Source organism: Hylobates moloch, unplaced genomic scaffold, assembly GCF_009828535.3.
Source record: "Hylobates moloch isolate HMO894 unplaced genomic scaffold, HMol_V3 SCAFFOLD_15, whole genome shotgun sequence".
Taxonomy (NCBI): domain Eukaryota; kingdom Metazoa; phylum Chordata; class Mammalia; order Primates; family Hylobatidae; genus Hylobates; species Hylobates moloch.
The window spans coordinates 7,596,250-7,619,494 of NW_026652290.1; the positions used below are offsets into that span (position 1 = coordinate 7,596,250).

At 61.7% G+C, this 23,245-nt stretch overlaps 1 protein-coding gene and 1 long non-coding RNA gene across 2 annotated transcripts; both read left to right on the top strand.

The window, feature by feature from the left end:
• Window positions 1-437: 437 nt before the first annotated feature.
• LOC131381409 (uncharacterized) lies at window positions 438-7,357 on the top strand. The gene is made up of 2 exons (XR_009210157.1): window positions 438-756; window positions 7,091-7,357. It is a non-coding gene; the product is annotated as an uncharacterized LOC131381409 (long non-coding RNA).
• A 4,494-nt stretch (window positions 7,358-11,851) lies between these two features.
• GCGR (glucagon receptor) lies at window positions 11,852-21,008 on the top strand. Its single transcript, XM_032177880.1, has 14 exons — window positions 11,852-11,950; window positions 16,385-16,619; window positions 16,808-16,910; window positions 17,818-17,925; window positions 18,003-18,124; window positions 18,215-18,321; window positions 18,397-18,553; window positions 18,644-18,803; window positions 18,879-18,939; window positions 19,184-19,253; window positions 19,578-19,666; window positions 19,809-19,947; window positions 20,018-20,059; window positions 20,475-21,008. The coding sequence occupies exons 2-14, from the start codon at window positions 16,560-16,562 to the stop codon at window positions 20,688-20,690; spliced, it is 1,434 nt and encodes a 477-aa protein (XP_032033771.1). The 5' UTR covers window positions 11,852-11,950; window positions 16,385-16,559; the 3' UTR covers window positions 20,691-21,008.
• The last annotated feature ends 2,237 nt before the right edge of the window (window positions 21,009-23,245 follow it).

Here is a 23,245-nt window from a genome sequence, read left to right on the forward strand (position 1 = left end):
GTATGTGAATTATGTCTCAGTAAAGCCATTAAAAAAAAACACCCAGGAGCCAGGCGCAGTGGCTCACGCCTATAATCCCAGCACTTTGGGAGGCGGAGGCGGGCGGATCATCTGAGGTCAGGAGTTGGAGACCAGCCTGACCAACATGGTGTAACCTCGTCTCTGCTAAAATACAAAAATTAGCTGGGTGTAGTGGCGGGCACCTTTAATCCTGGCTACTCGGGAGGCTGAGGCAGGAGAATTGCTTGAACCTGGGAATGGGAGGTTGCAGTGAGCCAAGATCGTGCCATTGCACTCCAGCCTGGGCGACAGAGCGAGACTCCGTCAAAAAAAAAAAAAAAAAAAACACCCGGGCAACCAAGTAGACAATGGAGGGAGGGGTGACAGCTGGGGACGCCCACTGTCTGCTGGTGCTCCGGGCGGTGCTCCCCACTCCCAGCGCAGGCGCCCTCTGCTCCTGGCCCGGATTTGAGGCCTAGAGAGACATGTGCCCTCCCCCGATCCGTGCCCTGCAGAAGTACCGTCTTGGTGCCCAAATGTGCACCCGCTGGGGCAGAGGAGAATCCGCGAAGCCTGAAGCAGAATCGTGCCCTCCCCCCAAGCTGCCGGCTACCTGGGCACTCCCCACGGGCCCAGACGCAGGAGACAAAGGAGAATATGGGGGTTCAGGTGTGCAATGGGGCGCGGACAGGGCCAGGCAGGACAAGAGGGCAGGGCTGCCGGGAAGGACGAGCGCCTCGGGGAGCTTCTCTGCAGGTGAGACAGTTGGAAGCATTGACTGATTTGTTCTCTCGCAGTGAGGCAGGAGAGGAGGGAATAATTGGGGTGACCCAGGGTTGAGGCATGAGCAAGAGAACAGCAAAGGCAGCCGGTTCTGGGTAACACTGGGCCTCGCTCCCATGGTAACAAGACAATTTCCGCTTCAGCCTCTGATTTGCTGTGAGCCAATCCTTCATAAGGAGTCACAGCTGGAGGCCTCTAAAGGGCACCTGGGGTGTTACCAAATTCTCCTGGCTTCCTAAAAACCCTGGGGAGTGCTGCCAGAGAGGCTCTGGAGCCGCCCGCTCCGCCCGCTACCTCTCTGTGAATTGCACCTTACGGTCTTCAATGAATCTGTGCTTTCATCACTCCGTTTTTTGCTCGTCTTGTTGTCTGTTGTTGCTTCATTCTTTTATTGCTTTCTTTGTGCATGTTCAATTCTTTGTTCTGCGCACAAGAACCTAAACCACTCACAGTCGAGACCTTCCATCCAGTAACACCAGTGGCCCCTCCCCTGGGAAGCCTCCAGAGGGCAGGAGGCTGCCTGTAAAAGCTGAAGAGTCCTGAGTCTCCTGCATGATTCCAGAGACTCCTGGGATGCCCTGGGGTGGGGGGCAGGTGAACACTGCGGCACGGGTGGACCCAGGAAAGAGACGTGTAGAGCGCCTTGCCCCACCACCCTCCTCCCAGGCCATGCTGCACCTGTCATCTGCCACCCAGGCCAGGGCTACACCTCACCTGTCACTCAGGCCATACCACACCCTCACCTGTTGTCCAGGCCACACCCACATCCTCACCTGTTGCACCTCCTCCTGGCGGCCCAGGAGGTCTCTGAAGATGCAGGCTGTACCTTCTGCCCGGCCCCTAGCCCTCCACCCGCGAGGTGGATGTGAAGTCGCTCTGCATCTCCGCCCCGCCCCCGCCCGTCGTCCCTTGCCCTGCTCAAGGTACCATGCTCTTCCCTCCTCCTGCCCCTCGTGGCCCCTCCTGTCTGCCCTGGCCCCCCACACATCCAGGGGGCAGTTTGCTTCCTCCATTGACCTCCCCTCTCTGTGACATTATCTGTTTTTTTTTTTTTTTTTTTTTTTTTGAGACGGAGTCTCGCTCTGTCGCCCAGGCTGGAGTGCAGTGGCGCAATCTCGGCTCACTGCAAGCTCCGCCTCCAGGGTTCACGCCATTCTCCTGCCTCAGCCTCTCCGAGTAGCTGGGACTACAGGCGCCCGCCACCACGCCCGGCTAATTTTTTGTATTTTTAGTAGAGACGGGGTTTCACTGTGGTCTCGATCTCCTGACCTCGTGATCCGCCCACCTCGGCCTCCCAAAGTGCTGGGATTACAAGCGTGAGCCACCGCGCCCGGCCAACATTATCTGTTTTTACAAACTTCAGGCATCTAAGCCGGGCGCATTGGCCCAGGCCTGTAATCCCAGCACTTTGGGAGGCCGAGGCGGGCAGATCAGTTGAGCTCAGGAGTTCGAAACCAGCCTGGCCAAGATGGTGAAACCCCATCTCTACCAAAAGTACAAAAGATTAGCCGGCCGCGATGATGCTAGCCTGTAATCTCAGCTACTCGGGAGGCTGAGGCATGAGAATCGCTTGCACCCAGGAGGTGGAGGTTGCAGTGAGCCAAGATCATGCCAGGGCACTCCGGCCTGGGCGGCAGAGCGAGACTCCATTTCAGAAAAAAACAAAAAACCAAAAGAACTACAGGCACCGGCTGTGTCCCCACTGGGAAGCCGGAGGGGAGCAGGGCTGGGTGTGTCTTCTCTGGCTGTGTCCCTGTGGCCACAAGGCCTGTTCTTCCTCTGTGCCCCGCCTGCCAAGGACCCAGCCTTGTGAAGGATAGATGAACAAATCATTGAGTAAATGAATGAGTGTGCGAACAGGTGAGTGAGGAAAAGCCGGCAGAGGCGGTGGGGTGGGTGGTGCACCCGGCTGGCCAGCTGCCTGTCACGCCCTGAGTGGCCTCTGGGTGGCAGCCGTGTGGCGCTGTTGGCTCAGGAGGGCTTGGGGCTGGGATGGTGCTGGGACTGGGCCACCAGGCCGGGTGAGGAGGGTGGCAGCGCCCAGTACAGCCTGGACAGATGGGGTGCTGCCCAGCAGGGCTAGCGTGGGGGGAGGCCTCGGCTGTCCAGGGTGAAACAGGGTCAGGGTGATCAGGCTCGGTTTGCGGGGGCGGCCTGTCCTGGCGGAGGGTCCTCCTCACCCAACCCCAGCCTGCTGCAGGCCGTCTGCAGAGGAGCTGGCAAAGGCGGTGTTTTCCAGTTTGCTTGGGACATGAATGGTCTGGCAAATACGCAACGACACAGCTCTGGGGTCCAGATCCGGCCCAGGCGGCCACCTGACAGAGGAGGAGCCCACAGGGCTTCAGTGAGAGGGCAGCTCAGGCCCAAGCAGGACTAGAACCCAGGCTTTGGGCTTTTGGGGACTTAGCCGGCCCTGGGGCCAGGGGTGGGATCAGGTTTCCACAGGCCAGACGGCCCCGCACAGTCACCACTGTCACCATCACCATCACCCAGCGCTGGGCGGGCACCATGTGGATTCCACTTGGCACTGGGCTGATGGGTGGATGCCAGAGCCAGAGCAAAGGCCCCGTCAGCCCCTCAGGGAGGGCACAGCAGGGCCAGGCGACTCAGGAGGGCTGCGGGGTGACGTCTGATTGAGCCTGGAAGGACAGGCCGACCACAGAGGATGGAGGCCACAGCATCCTTCCCGGGGTATGACCCCACGCTAGAGACAGAGGGGCTGGGCTGGGCAACCTAGACCTGGGAGCCCATCTGTCCAGCCACCAGCATCTGTCTGTCTGGGTCCCTGCTCGGGGAGGGTCTGCAGCAGGGAGACCCCGGCAGCTTCGAGTGTGGAGGGGAGACTCTGGCTGCCTGAGAGGAGTAATGTTGGGGGATGATTGTGGGGCTCCGTTGGGACTTGGCAGGGCTCGGGGGGTGGGCACTGCAGGGGAAGCAGCTGCAGGCGGGTGCAGAGGAGGCCCAGCTGTTTCCCACGTAGGACTTCCAACACTCCAGGGTCTCTCCAACCCACTCCAGCTTGCAATCCACCCTCCTGCCCTGTGACCACGTGTGGTCACCTGCCCTCAGGGCACAAATGGGGTCCACTCTATTTTCCAGGGACAACTCCAGACCCATGATCCCGGAAGCTCGGGGCCTGCCTTTATCCCAGCACCCAACCCCGAGAGCCCCCAGTGAGGGAACTGGTGCAGCAGCCACCACTGCCCGCGACCCAGGAGCAACACCAAGGCCACACCTGGCGGCAGGAACAGGGCCGTGACGGGCTCTCTGCAAGGGGTCCCCCCTCCCACAGCAGGTCTCTCGGCTGCAGCTCAGCCCCAGCCCCTGCGGTCCCCAGAGTCCCGGTCACTGGGGGCTCTGCAGGCCGCCCTTCCAGGGGCTTCCACCCACCCCTGAGTCCGGGTCAGGCAGAACCCAGGGCCCATCATCCCCTCCTGAAGGCTCAGGACCTCCTGGGGGGAGTTCCCTGTGTGATGCAGAGGGCACGCTCACCCTGCTGGGAAGGCTCACTGCTTCCCAAGGGGTCTGAGCTTTACAGGCACCTCACTGAGTCCCTTCCCCGGGGAGACTCTGGGGCTTCCCCTGTGGGACCAGGCACCGGGAAAGGTGGCTTTGTCCCTGCTGAGTCACGTGCGCCAGCCTGCAGACGGGAGGGCATCTTCCTAGCATTTCCTCCAGCCAAAAGTGGAGCTGGGACCTGGGAACCTCCCTGGATCCACCCCTGCTCTCCGGCAAGGCGTTCCACCAGCCTGTGTCCACACACGTAGCCCGCAGAGCAGGCTTCGTGATGCCTGGAGACACCCACTTCCCCTTCCGTCTCCTGGGACTTCTCAGTCACAAGGGCTGAGCTGCAGAGGGTGCGTGACTTGGGCTGAGCTGGTCTTTGGCAACTGGGGACTTTGGTTTGATGGCTGGTGGAGGGGAGGTTCTCCTAACTTCCAGGGGTGTGAGTGGCAGGTGGTGCAGATGAAAAGACATTGGCCGTTGCCTAGGGCTGAATCCAACACAGCGGTGGGCGTACCACAGGGAACTTCGGAGAGGGAGCCCGGCCCCCGAGTCAGCTGCTCCTGCGGGTGCTCCCCAAATCATCTAGTGATGTGATCCATTTGTCTTTCCAGCCCATTTCAGTTGAGTTTCCAATGACTTACAACCAATAATATCTCAACTGATATTTGGGATTTTCAAGCACTAGAATTGCTGGTGACGGCAGGAGCGTTAACACATTCTGGGGCGGGGCAGGGACTGCAGACTGAGCGGGCTCTGGGTGAATGCAAGCTTCCAACCCTGCTGAGCTGGGCTGGGACGAACATGCCCACTAGGTCCGTCTCCACCTACTGTGGGCCAGCACTGTGTGGCTCACTCCAGGGAAGACAGCAAGTTGGCTCAGCCACTGCTGTGTGGCTGCTGCTCTATTGAGTTTACGGTCGTCCGTGGCATCTGCCAGGGTCCATGTGGTTTTTGTGGGAATCGTGCCCATGGATTTAACAGGGATATGATGGGCATTTGCCATCTTGTCTTTTTTTTTTTTTAGACGGAGTCTCGCTCTATCGCTGAGGCTAGAGTGCAGTGGCGCGATCTCGGCTCACTGCAACCTCTGCCTCCTGGATTCACACGATTCTCCTGCCTCAGCCTCCCAAGTAGCTGGGATTACAGGCGCCCGCCACCACACCTGGCTTATTTGTGTATTTTTAGTAGAGACGGGGTTTCACCATGTTGGCCAGCCACCACGCCTGGTTGATACTTTTTTAGAGATGGAGTCTTGCTCTCTGTTGCCCAGGCTAAAGTGCAATGGCATGATAACAGCTTACTGCAGCCTTGACCTCCCAGGGTCAGGCGATCATCCCATCTCAGCCTCCCAGTTAGCTGGGACCACAAGCACGCACCACTGCACCTGGCTAATTTTTTTTTTTTTTTTTTTTTTTTTTGAGACGGAGTCTCGCTCTGTCACCCAGGCTGGAGTGCAGTGGCGTGATCTCGGCTCACTGCAAGCTCCGCCTCCCGGGTTCACACTATTCTCCTGCCTCAGCCTCTCCGAGTAGCTGGGACTACAGGCGCCCGCCACTACGCCCGGCTAATTTTTTGTATTTTTAGTAGAGACGGGGTTTCACCGTGGTCTCAATCTCCTGACCTTGTGATCCTCCCGCCTCGGCCTCCCAAAGTGCTGGGATTACAAGCGTGAGCCACCACGCCCGGCCTGCACCTGGCTAATTTTTTATTTTTTATTTTTTATTTTTGAGACGGAGTCTCGCTCTGTCGCCCAGGCTGGAGTGCAATGGCACAATCTCGGCTCATTGCAAGTTCCGCCTCCCAGGTTCACACCATTCTCCTGCCTCAGCCTCCTGGGTAGCTGGGACTATAGGCTCCCGCTGCCAAGCCCGGCTAATTTTTTGTATTTTTAGTAGAGACGGGGTTTCACCGTGTTAGCCAGGGTGGTCTCGATCTCCTGACCTCGTGATCCGCCTGCCTCGGCCTCCCAAAGTGTTGGGATTACAGGCGTGAGCCACCACACCTGGCCTAATTTTAAAATTTTTTTGTAGAGACACAGTCTCACTATGTTGCCCAGGCTGGTCTCAAACTCCCGGTCTCAAGTAATCCTCCTGTTTTGGTTTCCCAAAGTGCTGGGATAACAGATGTGAACCGCTGCGCCTGGCCCATAATCACAGCTCACAAGTGACCTGTGTGGTTTCCTGTCTCCCTGTGTGGCTGCCTGAGACCAGGCTCAGGTCTGAAATGTCAGCAAGGGGTCACCCACTCTTCTTCTTCTTTCTTTCTTTCTTTGTTTATTTTTTGAGACGGAGTTTTGCTCTTGTTGCCTAGGCTAGAGTGCAATGGCGCAATCTTGGCTCACCGCAACCTCTGCCTCCCGAGTTCAAGTGATTCTCCTCCCTAGTAGCTGGGATTACAGGCATGCGCCACCACGCCCAGCTAATTTTGTATTTTAGTAGAGACAGGGTTCTCCATGTTGGTCAGGCTGGTCTAGAACTCTCAACCTCAGATGATCTACCCACCTCAGCCTCACCAAAGTGCTGGCATTACAGGCATAAGCCACTGTGCCCGGCAGGTCACCCACTCTTGTCTCTTTTGTGGCACTCCCGGGTGCCCATCCATCGCTCCCTCTATCCATCACGGCCTCTAGGGTGGCCCCACGAGCCCACTCGTGTTGGTGCCCCAGTGAGTTACCCCCACCTGCAGTGTGGGTGGAAGTGGGCTCGCTTCTATGATAGGATGTGGCCAAAGTGACGGGCTGCCCTTCCAAGGGGAGGTCACGCCAACACTGGGCTTCTATTTTTCTCTCTCTCTCTCTTAGACGTTCTGATCAGAGCTAGCTGCCAGGTGCTGAGCTGCCCCGAGAAAAAGCCCTCGTGGCAAGAAACTGATGCCTCCAGCCAGCAGTCAGGGACCCGAGGCCTGAGACAGTGGAGGGTGAGCTTGCAAAGGGATCCCGCAGTTGGGCCTTGAGATGCCCACAGGCCCGGCCCACACCTCGGCTGCAGCCTTGTGAAAGTCCCTGCGCAGGGGACCCAGACTTCTGTCCCACAGAAACTTGGTGATAATAAATGCCTGCTCTTCTACAGCGCTGAGTGTTGGGTGATTTGTTACGGGCAGTAGACAGCTAATACCTGCCCTTAGGACACCAAGTCCTAGCCTCCTGCAGGCCCAAGCCCCAGGGAGCCACGCCTCACTTGCCGCCTGTCCAGGGGCCACGTGTTCCTTGTTGCTACCATTCCGGGGTCCCCTCCCCACGACATACTAGGAGCCAGTTCCAAGGGAGGCTCTCCTGCCACCAACCCTGGCCCAGGGGCACACTGAGCTCCTCCTTGATGCTGAGGGCCAGTGGTTCCTTATCGCCTGGCAACCAGCGTGTCCTCCGGCTCCTTTTCCAATACTAGCACCTCCCAGCTCAAAAACACAACCCAGCACTCCTGTTCCTCCGTCTCCCGGCCCTCCCTCGACACTGGGCCGAGGCAGCCTGTGCATCTGCCCCAAGCTCCCAGGAGCTGACCCAGCAGCGGATTCGGCCTGGTTCCCGGCATCCTTACCGGGATTTGGAAAATGCTCCTATCAATCAATAAAGGCCCCACGAGGGCCTTCTCCCACCCTCCCCTCCAGCATCCTCTGTCTCCATTTCCACCCGTCCTCCCCGTCCTGCCAGGCCGCAGCTCCTTGCAGAATAACCCACACCCTCCAGTCTCAGGGACAGAACGCCCTAGTTACCGGCCTAGAATTTTGTGGGGGACAGGGCAGACCCTAAGGAGGACACTTGCCTCAGGTGAGACCTTTGCAAGGTCCGGGCAGCGGCAGCCACTCCCGCCACTGCGGAGGGAACGGAGGGCAGGGATCTAAGAGGCTTCTACCCAAATACCGCGTCTGGGTCATAGCGTCCCACCCCCCGCTGCCACCAGGGCCCTGACTTCAACACGGGAGGCAGACCAGGCTCCACCGCCCTGGAATCAGAGCTTGGCCTTGGCCTGACGGGTTGGCCCCGTCTGCACTCTGGCTTTCGGAATGAGGCTCGCCATCAATGGTGCGGTGGAGCTGCATTCGTTTCTGGGGCTTCTGTAACAAGGGGCCATAGAACAGGGCTCCAGCAGCAGCCCATTCTCCCACAGTCCTGGAGGCTGGAAGTTCGAGACCAAGGTGACTGTAGTTGGTTCCTCCTGAGGCCTTTCTCCCTGGCTTGTAGATGGCCCCTCTTCTCCTGAGTCCTCACACAGGGTCATCCTCTGTGTGTATCTGTATCCTAGTCTCTCTTCTTTTTCTTTTCACTTTTTTTTAAATTTTTTTTTTTTTAATTAATGTGACGAAATGCTTGTGTTATAGGTTGTGGAGAGAAACGCTGGTTACAAAACTATATCAAAGTAAAAATGTATTAATGCACAGTAAAGACACCTGGGAAAAAAATGCCCTTTAATGCTCACAGAAGTTCTCTCCGAGGGGCAGCCCCATCACCCATGTGTTTCCCTGCCTGCATTTCCACATTTTTCTGGGCCGAGATGCAGCTTCCCCTCCCACCCCTGGTCCCTCCGCCCTGGCTTCCAGTTGCCCCTTTCGTCCCTCCTCCTCATCAGCCCCTTGCAGAACTCCAGGGTGGGGCTTCTGAATCTCACTGGCAGGCACCGAGCCTTGCAGGCAGTATGGGCTCCATAAGTCTTGCCAGACACCGAAATTAAGTTCTGAAGGTGCCGTCTCCAGAATCCCCAGCACAGATAGACAAACTCACCACTCAGGGGTGGGGGGTGCAGACCAGCCCCCAGCCCCGCTGCAGCCCACCCTGCAGCACAGGACCAAGCACACCTCCAGGAGGGCCCCCTGCAATGAGGAGGACCCTGGGGACTGGATGGAGGGCAGGTCCCCCCACCCCCACTGCTGCGTGGGAAGGCCCTGCCCCCTCCATTCCCAGCTGCCCTCTGTTTATGTCTCACCAATGTCAAGGGAAACCGGAACTGGATAGCAGTTGAAACACATATTTTGTTCAGGACTATTGTAATAGGGGAAAAAAGATTTTAGTATAGACCTGGGCTCAACTCCGAATGTGGCACGGGCAAGTGGGGATTTACATCTGAGGAGCAGGGCAGGGTCAGTGGGTGGAAAATTACTGGGACAAAACACCTGTCTGGAGGATTCTGGCTAAACCCAGGAAACAGGAAGCTTGCTGAGGGCAGGCAGGGTTAGCCGACATTGCCTGGGGGTGGCGGAGGATGAGGACACTGATCAGATATGGGGGGATGGAGGCTTCTTGCCAGACTGACTTAGCAGAGTTCTTGCTAAATCTGGATTTTACAAGGCAGAATGCAGATCAGCCTGGGAGAAGGTTCCGAAGCCAGACTACAGTTTGGTCAAGCAAACAATCTTGTCGTGGATTCAGTCATATAAATAAGGGTCACCCAGCCCAGGGGAGGGGCCCCACCCCATCTGAGTCTCCCTGCCCACACTGAGTCCGAAACTTTCAGGCTTTGCCCCCTTCACACACTCCAAATTTATTTTTCTACTTCTCTTCCTGCAGGTACCAGACTGCAGCAACCCAGCACTAGGTAAGACTGCTGGGCCTCTGCCCCGTGGGGACCTGTCCTCCCGGAAACAAGGCCAGACACAGGAGGGCAGGGAGGACTCTTCTCCAGGGCCGGGGCGCCGTCTCTTCAGCCCCGTGGCACTTGACTTAGGCAGAGCCTGCAGCACCCTCACCCCAGTCCCTGCAGCCACCAGGAGGTGGTCCCCCTCATCCCATTAGCCATCACCCCCATTCACAGAGGTCTCGGACTGAGGCTGGCGGGGGGAGCACCATGATCCAAGATCAGAACCCTGTTGTCTTTGCCTCCGGAGAGGTGGGGGCAGGAGCTGAGGGAGGGTTTAGGTGGAGAGGGGAGAAGATGGGGTAGCAGGGGCAGATGCTGGCAGGTAGAGACAAACTTTTATGACCTTTGCCTTCTGACCTTTGCCTCTGGCCACTGCCCGAACTAAAACAGCATGGCCCCCTCCAGGAACAGGGCTTCCTATGGGCTGGGAAGCATGGAGCCCCCACAATGTGGCTATGCAGGGGAGTGAGGACCAGGTGGGGGCAGGCCTGTGGGGGTCACAGCGCTGGGCTAAGCTTCAGAGGGAAGTGGCCCCTGGGAGGGGGAATGGCTGGGGTTAGGACCCTGGGTTCCCACGCCCCCTAAAACCGAAGTAGAATTAGGGAGAAAGGACTCCCAAGACCAAGGACGGCATCTATCAAAGGAGCTCTTCACAGGCAGGGGGTGTCCCAGGGCGAGGGTGGCCAGGACAGGTCTAGGGAAATGAAGGTGGAGCAGGACCCGGAGATGGACTGGAGATGCCGGAGGGGAGGCTTCCTAGCCGGAGCAGAAACAGGCACTGCAGACAAGTGTCAGTGAGAGGGGCTCTGGGTGGGGAAGAAGACTGGGACTTGGAGGAAGACCTCTCCAGGGAGAAGGGAGGAGAGGGAAGGAGAAAGGGAGGAAGTGGGAGGATGAGAGTGCTCATCCTGGAAGCCACAGCCTAGGGGAGAACTTTCTAGAAGGAAGCCATGACCATCAGTGTCCCAGGATGCTGAGAGGCCAGGAAAGGTGAGGCCTCAAGGAGTCCATGGGGTTGTGGTGACCCCAGGATCACTGGGCACAGAGCAGGGATGGCTGGGGGTGGAAGGGGAAGGGCGAGGGCTGAGGTTCTGGCGGCCCCAAAGCCAGGTGTGATGTTGGCTTTAGGGGGAGTGAGGAAGGGGAGAATGTCCCCCTGTGCGTGCCTCTTGGGGAGGGCAGGGGTTCTGGCTGGGGCTTCTCCACTCCCAGGAAAGGAGGTGGTGTGGAAGGAGCGGGTGGGACGGAGGAGAGAGCGCCCCGCGGCTGCAGGACCAGCAGGTGGGGGACCAGGGTCAGCGCTGCGGGAGGGGCCTTAGCGCGACAGGACTGGCCGGAGACCGGGGAAGCAGCACAGAAAGAGTTAAAGGGCACCCCAGGGACCGCCCTGCCGGCCCACCCATGTCACCCATGTCGGCCCCCACTCCAGCCCCCATCTGCTCTGCAGGGGAAGGAACCAGGAGCCGCGGTGGGGGCGAGTGGGGGTGTCGGTCCTTCCAGAAAATCAGGAAGGTAGCAAGAAAGAAGCGGCGAGAACCCGGGGACGCGAGAAGAAGGGGGCGAGGGGGCGCCCAGGGAGCCGGAGGGAGCGAGAAGAAGGGGGGCTGAGCCACGGCCCCCATGCCCGCCGCGCCCCTCCACGTCCCCGGGCGTCCCCGGACCCACCGCGACCACCGCCTGCCGGGCCAGGGTCCGCGGGGTCAGGGATCTGCAGGATTAGGGTCTGCGAAACCAGGACCCGTGGGACAAAGGTCTGTGGGGCGCGGGTCCGCGGGGTGGAATTCAGCGCGCCGGGTCTGCGTATGGCCAGGGTACGAGGCGCTCGCCCCGGCTCCCTGCGCAGGGTGGGCAGGACCGAAGCTCGCCGGGAGGCTGCGCGGAGGGCGGGCGGGGACCCTCGGCTGCCGCTCCCACCCCCGCGGGGCCGCCCCCGCGCCCGCCCTACGCCGCCGCCCTCGCCCTGCGTTGCCGCCAGAAAGTTTGCCCCGACCCCTATCCGGCAGCGCGGCGAAGACGAGCGGTCACCGGAGCCCGACCCGAGCGCGCCCGGAGGACGGCGGGGAGCCGAGCCAAGCCCCGAGCAGCGCCGCGCGGTGAGCACCTGGGCCGCGGCCCCGAGGGGACGTTCGGGAGTCGACCCGGTGGGGGCAGAGACTGCGGGGCGGGCGCGGCGGGGCTGGGGGCGCGGGGAGCCGGCCGGGAGGTCTCCGGAGCCCGGGCTGTTGCGGTCCTCAGTCCCGTCAGACACCCCCGTTCCCAACCCCGGCTCGGACACCACCCGGTCCCGCACCGTCGGGCAGGTCCAGGGGTCTCAGCCCCTCCCCCGTTCTCTGGTCCTGGGGGGCGCGGCTGGGGGCGGGGGTGTCGCTGGCCGCCTGGCGCCCTGCGGCGGCCATACTGCAGCAGCCACATTCCCCACTCCGGGCCCCTGGGCCCCGCCGCCCTGGGAGCGCACAAAGGCCGCGGACGCGCCCTCGAGGCGCGGGGTCTCACCAGCGCTCGCTCCCCTCGGTGGGCTCCTGCCCCCAGGACTGCCCGGTGGCACCGGCGCGGCCCAGGATGGGGTGAGGGGTGTCTGCGCCCCGCCTGGCCGCTCCTCTTCCGCGGCCCACACTGGCGACTTTGACCCCGGCAAGCGGGTCACTGCCCTGCGCGGCTCCGGCCTCTCCCGCGCCCCACCACCCGGCCGACTCGGCCCCTGGGCTTATGCTCCGACTCCGAACCGACTGACCCCGGCCCTCTCGGCGCCCGCATCCTCCAAGGACCGGCCAGGGCTGCTCTATGCCCTTGGTATCGGGGACATGAAGGTTGGGGGGTCGGGGCGCACCCAGGCCGGCACCCAGGCCTGCCCCGCCCCCACGGGGTGAGGGCGCGGGGATAGGGCTTTGTCAACAGCCTGTGGCCCCTGATCCTGCCTCGGTGCCCTGACCTTCCACTACCTTCTCTGGTTTCACAAAAACATCCCGGCTCCCATCCTGAAGCTCCTCAAAGCGTCTGAGAGGCCCCTTGCGGACGCCCTGGGAGCCCCGCTGCCTTCCTGGACCAGTGGCCGCTCCACGCATCCTGGGGGCCCAGCTCCAGGTCTGCGGGTCCCTCAGCCGCCCCCAGTGGGAATTGGTGGAGCCTGACGGAGCCATGAGCGCCCAAAAGTCACGTGTTCTGCCAGGGAGGACATGGGACAGGACACGGGGTACCAGCCCTGCAAAGCGGCCGGGGCAGTGGAGCTCAGGTGGCCCCAAGTCCTGGTGGTGGCTGGTGTGGCCTGGCAGGCAGCTGTGGGAGGGACGAAGGGGGTGGCATGCGGTGGGGATCTAGGGAAGGCAGACAGAGCACCTCAGGAACCCCCCGCATTGGGCACCTCGGGAACCCCCCACATTGGGCACCTCGGGAACCCCTCCCCTAATTATCAGCTGACTCCAAGGCCTGAGAAGGAGCTTGGTCACCTGGACTGTGAAGGTGGAGGGGTGGGGTCCCTGGTGGGTCATCCCACCTACCAGCTGTGTCGCCGGGCGGGTAATACGGGGCACTGTGGCCCTGGGGAGCCCCAAGTGGCACCTCCACAGCTGGGAGTCTCTGTCCACTCCTTCAGTCAACAAACATTGATCCTGGGCTGACGGGGGCCCGGGGGTGTCAGTGTCTTCTGTCGGGGAAGAAGGCTGGGTGAGATCAACAGAAGAGCCTCCCTTCTTCCTTCAGGCTGGTGTCACTTTCAGTGACGGGGCAGGGTCCCCACTTGGGAAGTTAAATCGTCATCCCCGTCCCAGGACCACAGCAGCCTTAGCCCTGCTCTCCAGGCCAGGCTCTCTCCTGGGTGCTCAGCTGGAAATTGGTACCTCCCCCCGGCTCCACCCACTCCTGTTGGGATGAGGGGCTGGAGTCTCCCTACCCACACGGGACCCACCGCCTGCAGGGAACGGAGGACCCCCACACTTCTGCACCTCCTGCCTCACTATCAGAGACCCAGTGGAGAATTGCCCCCCACCCCACCTCTTGTATTCAGAGGCCCTGACCCCTAGGGATCCGGGACTAGAGGTGCCCTAAGGGGAGCCCACCTGTGGCCTGTGGATACTGAGCTGTCAGGGGAATCCTCCAGGATCTCCAGCCCCACCTTCCCAACCTTCTGTTGAGGTTGAGGGGACACAGAGAGCCCCGCTCCCTCTTCCTCCCCACTCCTGGGTCCTGACTGCTTCAAAGAAAGGCCTGGGGGACTGGGTAGCCCACCCCTCCCTCGGCTCACTGGGGTCTCCAGACTTGCTGCCCGGCTGGAAGGTGGGGCCCTGGCATGCGAGGACCTCATGTGTGGAGGCACTGGCTTGGGGGTGCTCCCAGTGGCTCTAGATTCAACATGGCAGGCATTGAATGGCTCCTGTTTCTCTGGCAGAGTTGGGGCAGAGCCAGGCTTGGCCACGCTGGGCTCTAAGGGGCTGTCATTTTGCCCAGGGAGCTCCTGGCTGGGCGGTCCTCCCCCCAGGGTGAGCACGCATCCCCCAAACCCCCACTGCGAGGCCCCCAGGCAGGGAACAGCTTATCGGCCAGTGTCCTTCCTCCTTGGCCCCTGCCTGCATCTCCACCATCCACCCTGCTCCAGCTGCCCCTTGTCTCTCTCCCCATCCCCTGCCCAGAGCCCCAGGTCTCCCCTGCACCCCTGAGCCTGCCCACCTATCAGTGCCCCTCCTCCAGGGCCCCTCTGGGTTGGGGGTGCACACAGCGGAGAGAGGCGGCTCCTGCTGCTCCTCACCCAGCCTGGCTCAGTGGCCGGAGCCGCCCAGGGCAGTGGCAGCAGATGGGGCTGTTTGATCAGAATCAGGGAAGATAAGGCCCCTTGGGTGACCCCAGAGCTGGAGACCCCAAAACTGCCCCTCCTCCCCCAGCCGCCTGCCGCTTTCTCCACCAGGGAGAGGCCCCTACTCTGTGGGTCCTTCGCCCCAGCACTAAGCCTGCATGGCTGCTCACCTGGCTCAGGGACTGGGGATCAGCGACACACAGGTCCTGCCTCCCATCGGCCCCTACGTGAGCCCAGGGCCCAAGGGCTGCAGTTGGGAGCTCTTTAGCAGGCTGTGACGCAGGTGCCTGTCCCTGTCATTCAGCTGTCACCCTCCTTGGTGCATCTCAGGCCCCGTTAGCAGAGGAGCCCCAGGTGGAGCTGGCCCCACGCCAGCTCATCCAGCTGCTGCCAGGAGGAGGTTAAAATCCAGGCTGTCCCGTGGCAGCCAGCAGTCCAGCCCTGCCTGGAAACCCTCTGCTCCAGCTGCAGCCTTCGCCCATCTCCTTGCCCCTCTCCCTGGCTTCTCCCTGGCACTGCCTTCCAGCTGGCTGGCCCTCCGTCTGCCCAGCCATCCATCCATACCTCTTATTCCGTTTGAGGGTGCCCCAAAGAAGAGCCTGTCGCCGCCTGGGGGCTCACAGCCGCCACTTGCAGGACCCCGCACATGCACACAGACCCACGAAAGACCCTCCCTGCTTCTCCCACAGAATTCATTTGTTGCAGAAACTGGGCTCTGTAGCAGTGAAAGGCCAATTTGTGGAGCTGTTGCCGCCCCAAACTCCCAGCTCAGATGCTGGCTCTGGCCTGGGGACCAGGTGTTGTGACTCCCGCAGCCCTAGCAGGCACCACAGGGGCTGTCCTCCCCACCCTGTGCCCCCACCCTAGGCCAGCTCCTCCGAGCCTGCGCCCGCAGTGCTAATCTCGAAGGAATGTGCAGCCAGCCTGTGGCGTCCCATGGGATCCAGGAAGGCCAGCCGAGCCTTGCACGGCACCCATGAGGCACCTAGGCACCCCAGTGCTGGGCAGGGGGCATGTATGTGACACAGACCCTTGAGTGTGGGCCCCGCACACTTGGCCTGGCACAGCTGCAAGCCAGCCCGGCCACTTTGCTCACCGTGGCACTGGGGCCAAGCGATGGAAGGTCCAGCTACCGCCACCCTCACACTTGGCACGTTGGCTCAGGTCAGCCTGGCAAGCCAGCTTTCCCGGGGCTAAGAATAGGTGAGGAGGATGGTGAGGACTGGAAGTGGCCGGGGGCTGTCACCTGATGGAGGAGGTCATCATCTGCGGATGCTGGTTCCCCCAACAAGAGCATTGGGTCACCCAGCAGGAACGTGGCTGCCACTAGCACTGAGACGAGGGGCTCTGAGACCCTCAGAGCTGCCAGCCAGCCAGCCCTGGGTGGCAAGAGTGACTCCTCCTGGGGTCTTCTCCCTCCTATCGCCCTCTTGTTTTTTTGAGACAGAGTCTCACTCTGTGGCCCAGGCTGGAGTGCAATGGCTTGATCTCCGTTCACTACAAGCTCCGCCTCCCGGGTTCATGCCATTCTCCTGCCTCAGCCTCCCAAGTAGCTGGGACTACAGGCCCCTGCCACCACGCCTGGCTAATTTTTTGTATTTTTAGTAGAGACGGGGTTTCACCGTGTTAGCCAGGATGGTCTCGATCTCCTGACCTCGCGATCTGCTCCCCTCGGCCTCCCAAAGTGCTGGGATTACAGGCATGAGCCACCACACCCGGCCCCCAGCTCCCTCTTTATCTGTAGGACTCAGGCTCAGAGGGGCAGCTTAAGGGGAGGATACCCCACTGGCCAGGATTCCCCAGGCTCTGCCACTCTGCCACTCAGCTGCCCTCAGAGGAGTGTGCACACCCACCAAGACTGCATTGCCCCAGCCGTGCAGCCCCTGCCAGATGTGGGAGGCAGCTAGCTGCCCAGAGGCATGCCCCCCTGCCAGCCACGCCGACCCCTGCTGCTGTTGCTGCTGCTGCTGGCCTGCCAGGTGAGGACTCACAGCACCCGCAGCACCCAGGGGCCCTCCTGTGAGGACTGCACACTGACGGCTCTCTGTCTGCCTGCCTGCCTATCTGCCTGCCTGTCTGCCTGTCTGTTTGCCTATCTGCCTGCCTGTCCATCTGCCTGTCTGTCTGCCTGTCTGTCTGGCTGGCTGCTTGTGCATGTGTCCCCCAGCCACAGGCCCCCTCCGCTCAGGTGATGGACTTCCTGTTTGAGAAGTGGAAGCTCTACGGTGACCAGTGTCACCACAACCTGAGCCTGCTGCCCCCTCCCACGGGTGAGCCCCCACCCAGAGCCTTCCAGCCTGTGCCTGGCCTCAGCACTTCCTGAGTTCTCTTCATGGGAAGGTTCCTGGGTGCTTATGCAGCCCTTGAGGACCCCCCCAAGGGGCCCTGTCACTCCTCAGGCCCCCACCACCATGGGCAGGTGAGGTAACGAGGTAACTGAGCCACAGAGCTGGGGACTTGCCCAAGGCTGCAGAGCCAGGAAATAGCAGAACCAGCACCGGCTGCTGCTGTGTGCCCCCAGGCCCAGACGGGTAATACCACCTATAGCCCCATGGAGTTTTCAGTGGGGAGACAGTGCCAGGGTGTGGAAGGTGGGGCCCAGGGGCCTGGGAGGGCTCAGGTGGAGAGTGTATATCATGGCCTGGACACTTGGGGTGCAGGGAGAGTCTAGGGCTGGAGGACTTACCCGGGAGGCAGTGCCTTGGTTCAGACGAGGGAGGCAGCCTCCACTGGGCAGAGGGGAGCGGGTGTGGCAGCCACAGGTTTGGCAGTGCACCTGGGAAGGATGAAAATGGCACTGGGGTTCAGCCCCCAGAGAGGAAGCTGCTACAAGAAGCTCACGGAGAATGGGGCACCCCAGTGTGGGTTTGGGGCACATTTGAGATGGGGGGTCTCCAAGGGAAGGTGGCCTGCAGAGCTGGAATTCAGGGCTGGGCTGAGTGCTAGCAGAGGCTGGCCCAAAGGAGGTGGATGGTCAGGTGAGGAAGGTGGAGGTCAGATGGGGGAGGTGGAGGTCAAATGGGGGAGGCAGCAGCCCAGGCCATGTCCTGGGGGAGGTGACGGCCGAGCTCAGGCTTCCAGAGAGAGGAGAGAGGCCTGCTGAGGGAGCCCTTCTCCCGCCCTTCCCTGCCCTTCCCTGCCCTGCCCTGCCCTGCCCTACCCCACCCTACCCTGCAGAGCTGGTCTGCAACAGAACCTTCGACAAGTATTCCTGCTGGCCGGACACCCCCGCCAATACCACGGCCAACATCTCCTGCCCCTGGTACCTGCCTTGGCACCACAAAGGTACCCATAGAGGGGAGGAACTGTGGGAGGGGCGGGCCCGGGGTGGGGCTGATCCCAGCCTCCCCCCACACCCCCAGTGCAACACCGCTTCGTGTTCAAGAGATGCGGGCCCGACGGTCAGTGGGTGCGCGGACCCCGGGGGCAGCCTTGGCGTGACGCCTCCCAGTGCCAGATGGATGGCGAGGAGATTGAGGTTCAGGTCAGCGGGCGGCAGGCGGGCGCGGTGGGGCTGGATGGGAACGGGCATGGGGACCCCCGCCTGGCCCTCACAGGCCACTGTAACTCGCAGAAGGAGGTGGCCAAGATGTACAGCAGCTTCCAGGTGATGTACACGGTGGGCTACAGCCTGTCCCTGGGGGCCCTGCTCCTCGCCTTGGCCATCCTGGGGGGCCTCAGGTAGGATTCTGCCAGTGCCTGGGGTGGCCGCAGAGGGCAGGGAGGAGGGCAGGCACTGACTGGCTGTCCCCACAGCACGCTGCACTGCACCCGCAACGCCATCCACGCGAATCTGTTTGCGTCCTTCGTGCTGAAAGCCAGCTCCGTGCTGGTCATTGATGGGCTGCTCAGGACCCGCTACAGCCAGAAGATTGGTGACGACCTCAGTGTCAGCATCTGGCTCAGTGATGGAGTGAGCCCCCCTCGGCAGCCCCAGGCAGGCGGGTGGGTGGGCAGCCAGGCAGGTGGCCACCTAGCCGTGCTCACACTGCACCTGTGCCAGGCGGTGGCTGGCTGCCGTGTGGCCGCAGTGTTCATGCAGTATGGCATCGTGGCCAACTACTGCTGGCTCCTGGTGGAGGGCCTCTACCTGCACAACCTGCTGGGCCTGGCCACCCTCCCCGAGAGGAGCTTCTTCAGCCTCTACCTGGGCATCGGCTGGGGTGAGTGAGTTGGCATGGGAGGGGCTCAGGGCAGACTGGCCAAGCCTTTGAGACCACAGCTGCTGCCTCCCACAGGTGCCCCCATGCTGTTCATCATCCCCTGGGCGGTGGTCAAGTGTCTGTTCGAGAACGTCCAGTGAGTATGAGCGGCCGGACAGCCTGCGGGAGGGGCCGGGGGGCTGGGGTGTGGGGCTATGGCCCGAGGCAGGGAGGGGCCGGGGATGAGCCTGGTGCCTGGGGAGGGGGTCATTCGTGACCTTTTCCCTTCCTTTCCTGAGACCAGAATTAGATCCTGGCAAAATCAAGATGGGGGGGGGGGGTGTTGAGGGGCTGAGGGGCAGGGAGCTGTGCCCCAGTATGTGAGTGGCCTGGCCTCGCAGGTGCTGGACCAGCAATGACAACATGGGCTTCTGGTGGATCCTGCGGTTCCCTGTCTTCCTGGCCATCCTGGTGAGGAAATGAAGAGCGAGGAGCGCGCCCCAGGCCCCTCCTCCCTTGGCGTCCTGAGGCTGCCCCAGGAGACAGCAGCATCCTGCCAGGGAGGGCCGGGAGGGAGCCGGCACCCAGACAGGACACCAGGACACTGGCCAGCACCCTGGGCACTGAGCCAGGCTGCTCCTCCCTGGCCGTGTGCCCACCAGCCCCGGGGCTATGTGGCCCAAGGCCTATCTTGCTGCCAGGCCCACCTGCAGGAGGGTCAGGTGGGGCCTTCCGAGGGCACAGAGCTGTCCCTTGGGGCTCGGGATGCCCCTGACTTGCACCCTTCTCACACAGATCAACTTCTTCATCTTCGTCCGCATCGTTCACCTGCTCGTGGCCAAGCTGCGGGCGCGGCAGATGCACCACACAGACTACAAGTTACGGTGGGTGCCGTGGCAGGCTGGCGTCTCGAGACCTGGAGGCCCTCAGGGCCAGAGGGCAGCTGGGGGTGGGGACTCTAAGCTCCACGTGGATGGTGCGGGCCGAGGGTCGGGGCGGTGGGTGACTCAGGCTCTGCCTCTGCAGGCTGGCCAAGTCCACGCTGACTCTCATTCCCCTGCTGGGTGTCCACGAAGTGGTCTTCGCCTTCGTGACGGACGAGCACGCCCAGGGCACCCTGCGCACTGCCAAGCTCTTTTTCGACCTCTTCCTCAGCTCCTTCCAGGTGCCCGCCCGCCCGCTGGCTCCCCCACCTGGGGCGCAGTATGCCACCCCTGACCACCCTGTCTCTCCAGGGCCTGCTGGTGGCTGTCCTCTACTGCTTCCTCAACAAGGAGGTAGGTGGGAGTGGGGGCGTCTGAGACCATCAGCACTGGCCGTCGGGGTCAGGGGCAGAGAGAGGCACAGGGATGCCAACCTCCTCCCTGCCCAGGGGTTGGAACACATGGGGCCCAAGCCTTTCCATCCACCTGTTCTTATCGGGTGCAGTTGCCATGGCGCTGGGTGTCAGGCCCCCAAGACAGGTTGGCCTCAGCCCCATCGCTACAGTGTCCACAGTGGGGGTCCCCAGGTGTCTGCAGACTGTGCTTTCCGTGGCGATGCTGGGTGGCATACCTGCGCCCAGCAGGGAGCTTGTGTCGCTCTGCACCCCTCAGAGCAGAGACTGGGCATCTCCGACGAGGCCCACAGCAGGTCCCGGTGGGGTGGACAGGACAGGCAGGTCCCGGGACTGGCCTGCCCTGCCCCACCCAGGTGCAGTCGGAGCTGCGGCGGCGTTGGCACCACTGGCGCCTGGGCAAAGTGCTACGGGAGGAGCGGAGCACCAGCAACCACAAGGCCTCATCTTCGTCCGGCCGCGGCCTTCCCAGCAAGGAGCTGCAGTTTGGGAGGGGTGATGGCAGCCAGGATTCATCTGCGGAGACCCCCTTGGCTGGTGACCTCCCTAGATTGGCTGAGAGCCCCTTCTGAACCCTGCTGGGACCCCAGCTAGGGCTGGACTCTGGCACCCAGAGGGCGTGGCTGGACAACCCAGAACTGGACGCCCAGCTGAGGCTGGGGGAGGGGGAGCCAACAGCAGCCCCCACCTACCCCCACCCCCAGTGTGGCTGTCTGCGAGATGGGGCCTCCTCTCCCTGCACCTGCCCTGTCCCTGGCTCAGGGGCGAACAGAGGAGTACAGGGTCGGGGTGCGGGCTGTGCCGTGAAATGCACGCCAGTGTCCCCACGTATGTCGGCACGTCCCATGTGCGTGGAAATGTCCTCCAACAATAAAGAGCTCAAGTGGTCACCGTGCGTGTCCTGGAAAGCAGGGCTGGAAATGCTGGGGCTGAAGCAGTGGGGGATGGAACAGTGGTGGGTGGTCAGCGCCAGTGTGGGCTGTTGAAGGGTCCCCCTGCTGTCCCAGTTCACACAGAGTTGGCACTGGAACCCCGGAGGATCCCAAAGGCAGCCAGCCTGTGCCCATCTGAGCAGACCCTGGCCACCTTCCCATCCTGGTTCTGGCGGGCAGTCCCCCTGGAAGCTTTGGCCACCAGAGGGTTACCATTCACCAGCAGAGACATGAGGGGCACAGTGGCTAAGGGGGCATGAGGCATCACAGTCCCCCGACCAACCCCATCAGCACTGGATTCACCCAGAGGGCATCTTCTCCCTGGAGGCCATGAGGACACTGGCACCTGGCTCATCGGCCCGCCCTTCCTCTGAGCCTCCTGGCCTCTGCTTCATCTCAGCTCCAGCCCCCTCGGGCAATTTGCAGGCCACGTAGCAGATTGAAGTGGGAAGAAATGGGCCTGAACATTGCCATGGGTCCACGCGACCGAGCAGCGCAGGTTGCCCAACCTCTGCACAGGACCCGCAGCGCGCCACACAGAGAGGTCCGGCCTACGCCAGTCCTCGAACCACCGCGTGGTGGGTGGGCGCCCTGCTTGCCGGCCAGGGAGCACCAGGAAAGAGCTGCCTCCTGCATGCTGGACACATGAGGTGCTTCAGGGTGGGGTCTCCCATTGTCTGGGGCCCAACCTGAGTCTAAGGGCCCAGGGACCACACAGCGGGGGTGGAGACAAATCCAGGGTGGAAGCCTGTGGTCAGCCCCCTGGGGAGTCCCTGCAGCGGGCGCTGTGAGACCTGCTGAGGTGGGTGCATGGGCTGGGGAAGGAGCCAGCCAGGTGCCCCTGCTCTGAGGAGCTGCTTGGAGGTGCTGCTGGGCCCTGAGGGAAGGGGTGCTCACAGCCCCCGCCTGGGCCACGTGGGCTGGAGCTGCTCAGGCAGAGCCAGACTAATTGGGGCAAATGAGGGGACAGGAGGCCTCTGAGGAAAGGTAAATAGAATTACTCACCCGCCAGGCACTGGGGCCCTCCTGGGAGGAGGGCCCTCACCCTGCCACCCACCACAGGGCCTGCGTGCAGCAGGGAGGGAAGCGAGCTGATTAGGCAACGCTGGACCCTTCTGGGGCCCTGGGGTTGCTGTGATTGGGGCGGCAAGGCCAGGAGACGGTCCCCCTGAGCTGCACCTGCTGGAGGCCTGTGATCTCAGTCCTTAAGACTTCAGGCCAGCTCTACGCCCCTCCAGCCTCAGGTCCTGGCTGTCCTCTGAGCCCTGGATGCCTGGGTGCCTGTGTGGGCGCAAGGCTGCTCCGAGTCAGCACACGGAGGTGGACATTCTCCTTCATGCCAGCTGAGCTCAGGGCTGGTGACTGCCCTGGGGAAATTGCCCTTCACCTGGGACCTCCTGACAGTCCTCCCCATTCCTGAGTCCCTCTGCCCTTGTCCTCTTTCACCCCTGTCCCGCCCTCATCCCTAAGGGAACTGGAGCAGGCTGGTGGAGTTGGGCGGAGTTGGGGACTGGCAGGGGGTGGACTCACCCAGGCAATAAACACTGGCCCTAACCAGGCAGCCTTGCAGGCAGGTAGGTGGAGGGATTTTTTTTCTTTTTTGGAGATAGAGTCTCACTGTGTTGCCCAGGTTGGAGTGCAGTGGCATGATCTTGGTTCACTGCAAACTCCGCCTCTCAGGTTCAAGTGATTCTCTGCCTCAGCCTCCCGAGTAGCTGGGATTATAGGTGTGTGCCATGACACCTGGCTAATTTTTTTTTTTTTTGAGACGGAGTTTCGCTGTTGTTGCCCAGGCTGGAGTGCAATGGCGCGATCTCAGCTCACAGCAACTTCCGCCTCCCAGGTTCAAGCAATTCTCCTGCCTCAGCCTCCCTAGTAGCTGGGATTACAGGCAGGTATGTGATGCCCGGAGTCCCAAAGGGGTATCTGCAAGAGTAGTGTGCTGTGTGTGCATGGCTGGGAGGGAGATGACTTTGGCCCCCTAGAATCTGGTGTGTGTGGGCACAAAAATACTACTAAAATGTGAATGGGGACCAGGAAAAAGGAAGACATGAACTACATCAAGGACCAAATCTAGGAGAGTCAGGGGTGCGTCACAGGAATAGGGGAACTTGAGCCAGACAGAAGGCTCAGGAGAGACACCCTCAAGGGGATGAAAGTGATTGAGTGCACTAATATTTAAAGGAGAGGATTCA

What these genes read in the sequence shown, in the direction of transcription:
- GCGR (XM_032177880.1), top strand. Translation starts at nt 16,560, where the DNA reads ATGCCCCCCTGCCAGCCACGCCGACCCCTGCTGCTGTTGCTGCTGCTG. An exon ending in CCTGCTGCCCCCTCCCACGG is followed by an intron (nt 16,911 to 17,817) that starts GTGAGCCCCCAC and finishes CCTACCCTGCAG; the next exon opens with AGCTGGTCTGCAACAGAACC. An exon ending in CACACAGACTACAAGTTACG is followed by an intron (nt 19,667 to 19,808) that starts GTGGGTGCCGTG and finishes CTGCCTCTGCAG; the next exon opens with GCTGGCCAAGTCCACGCTGA.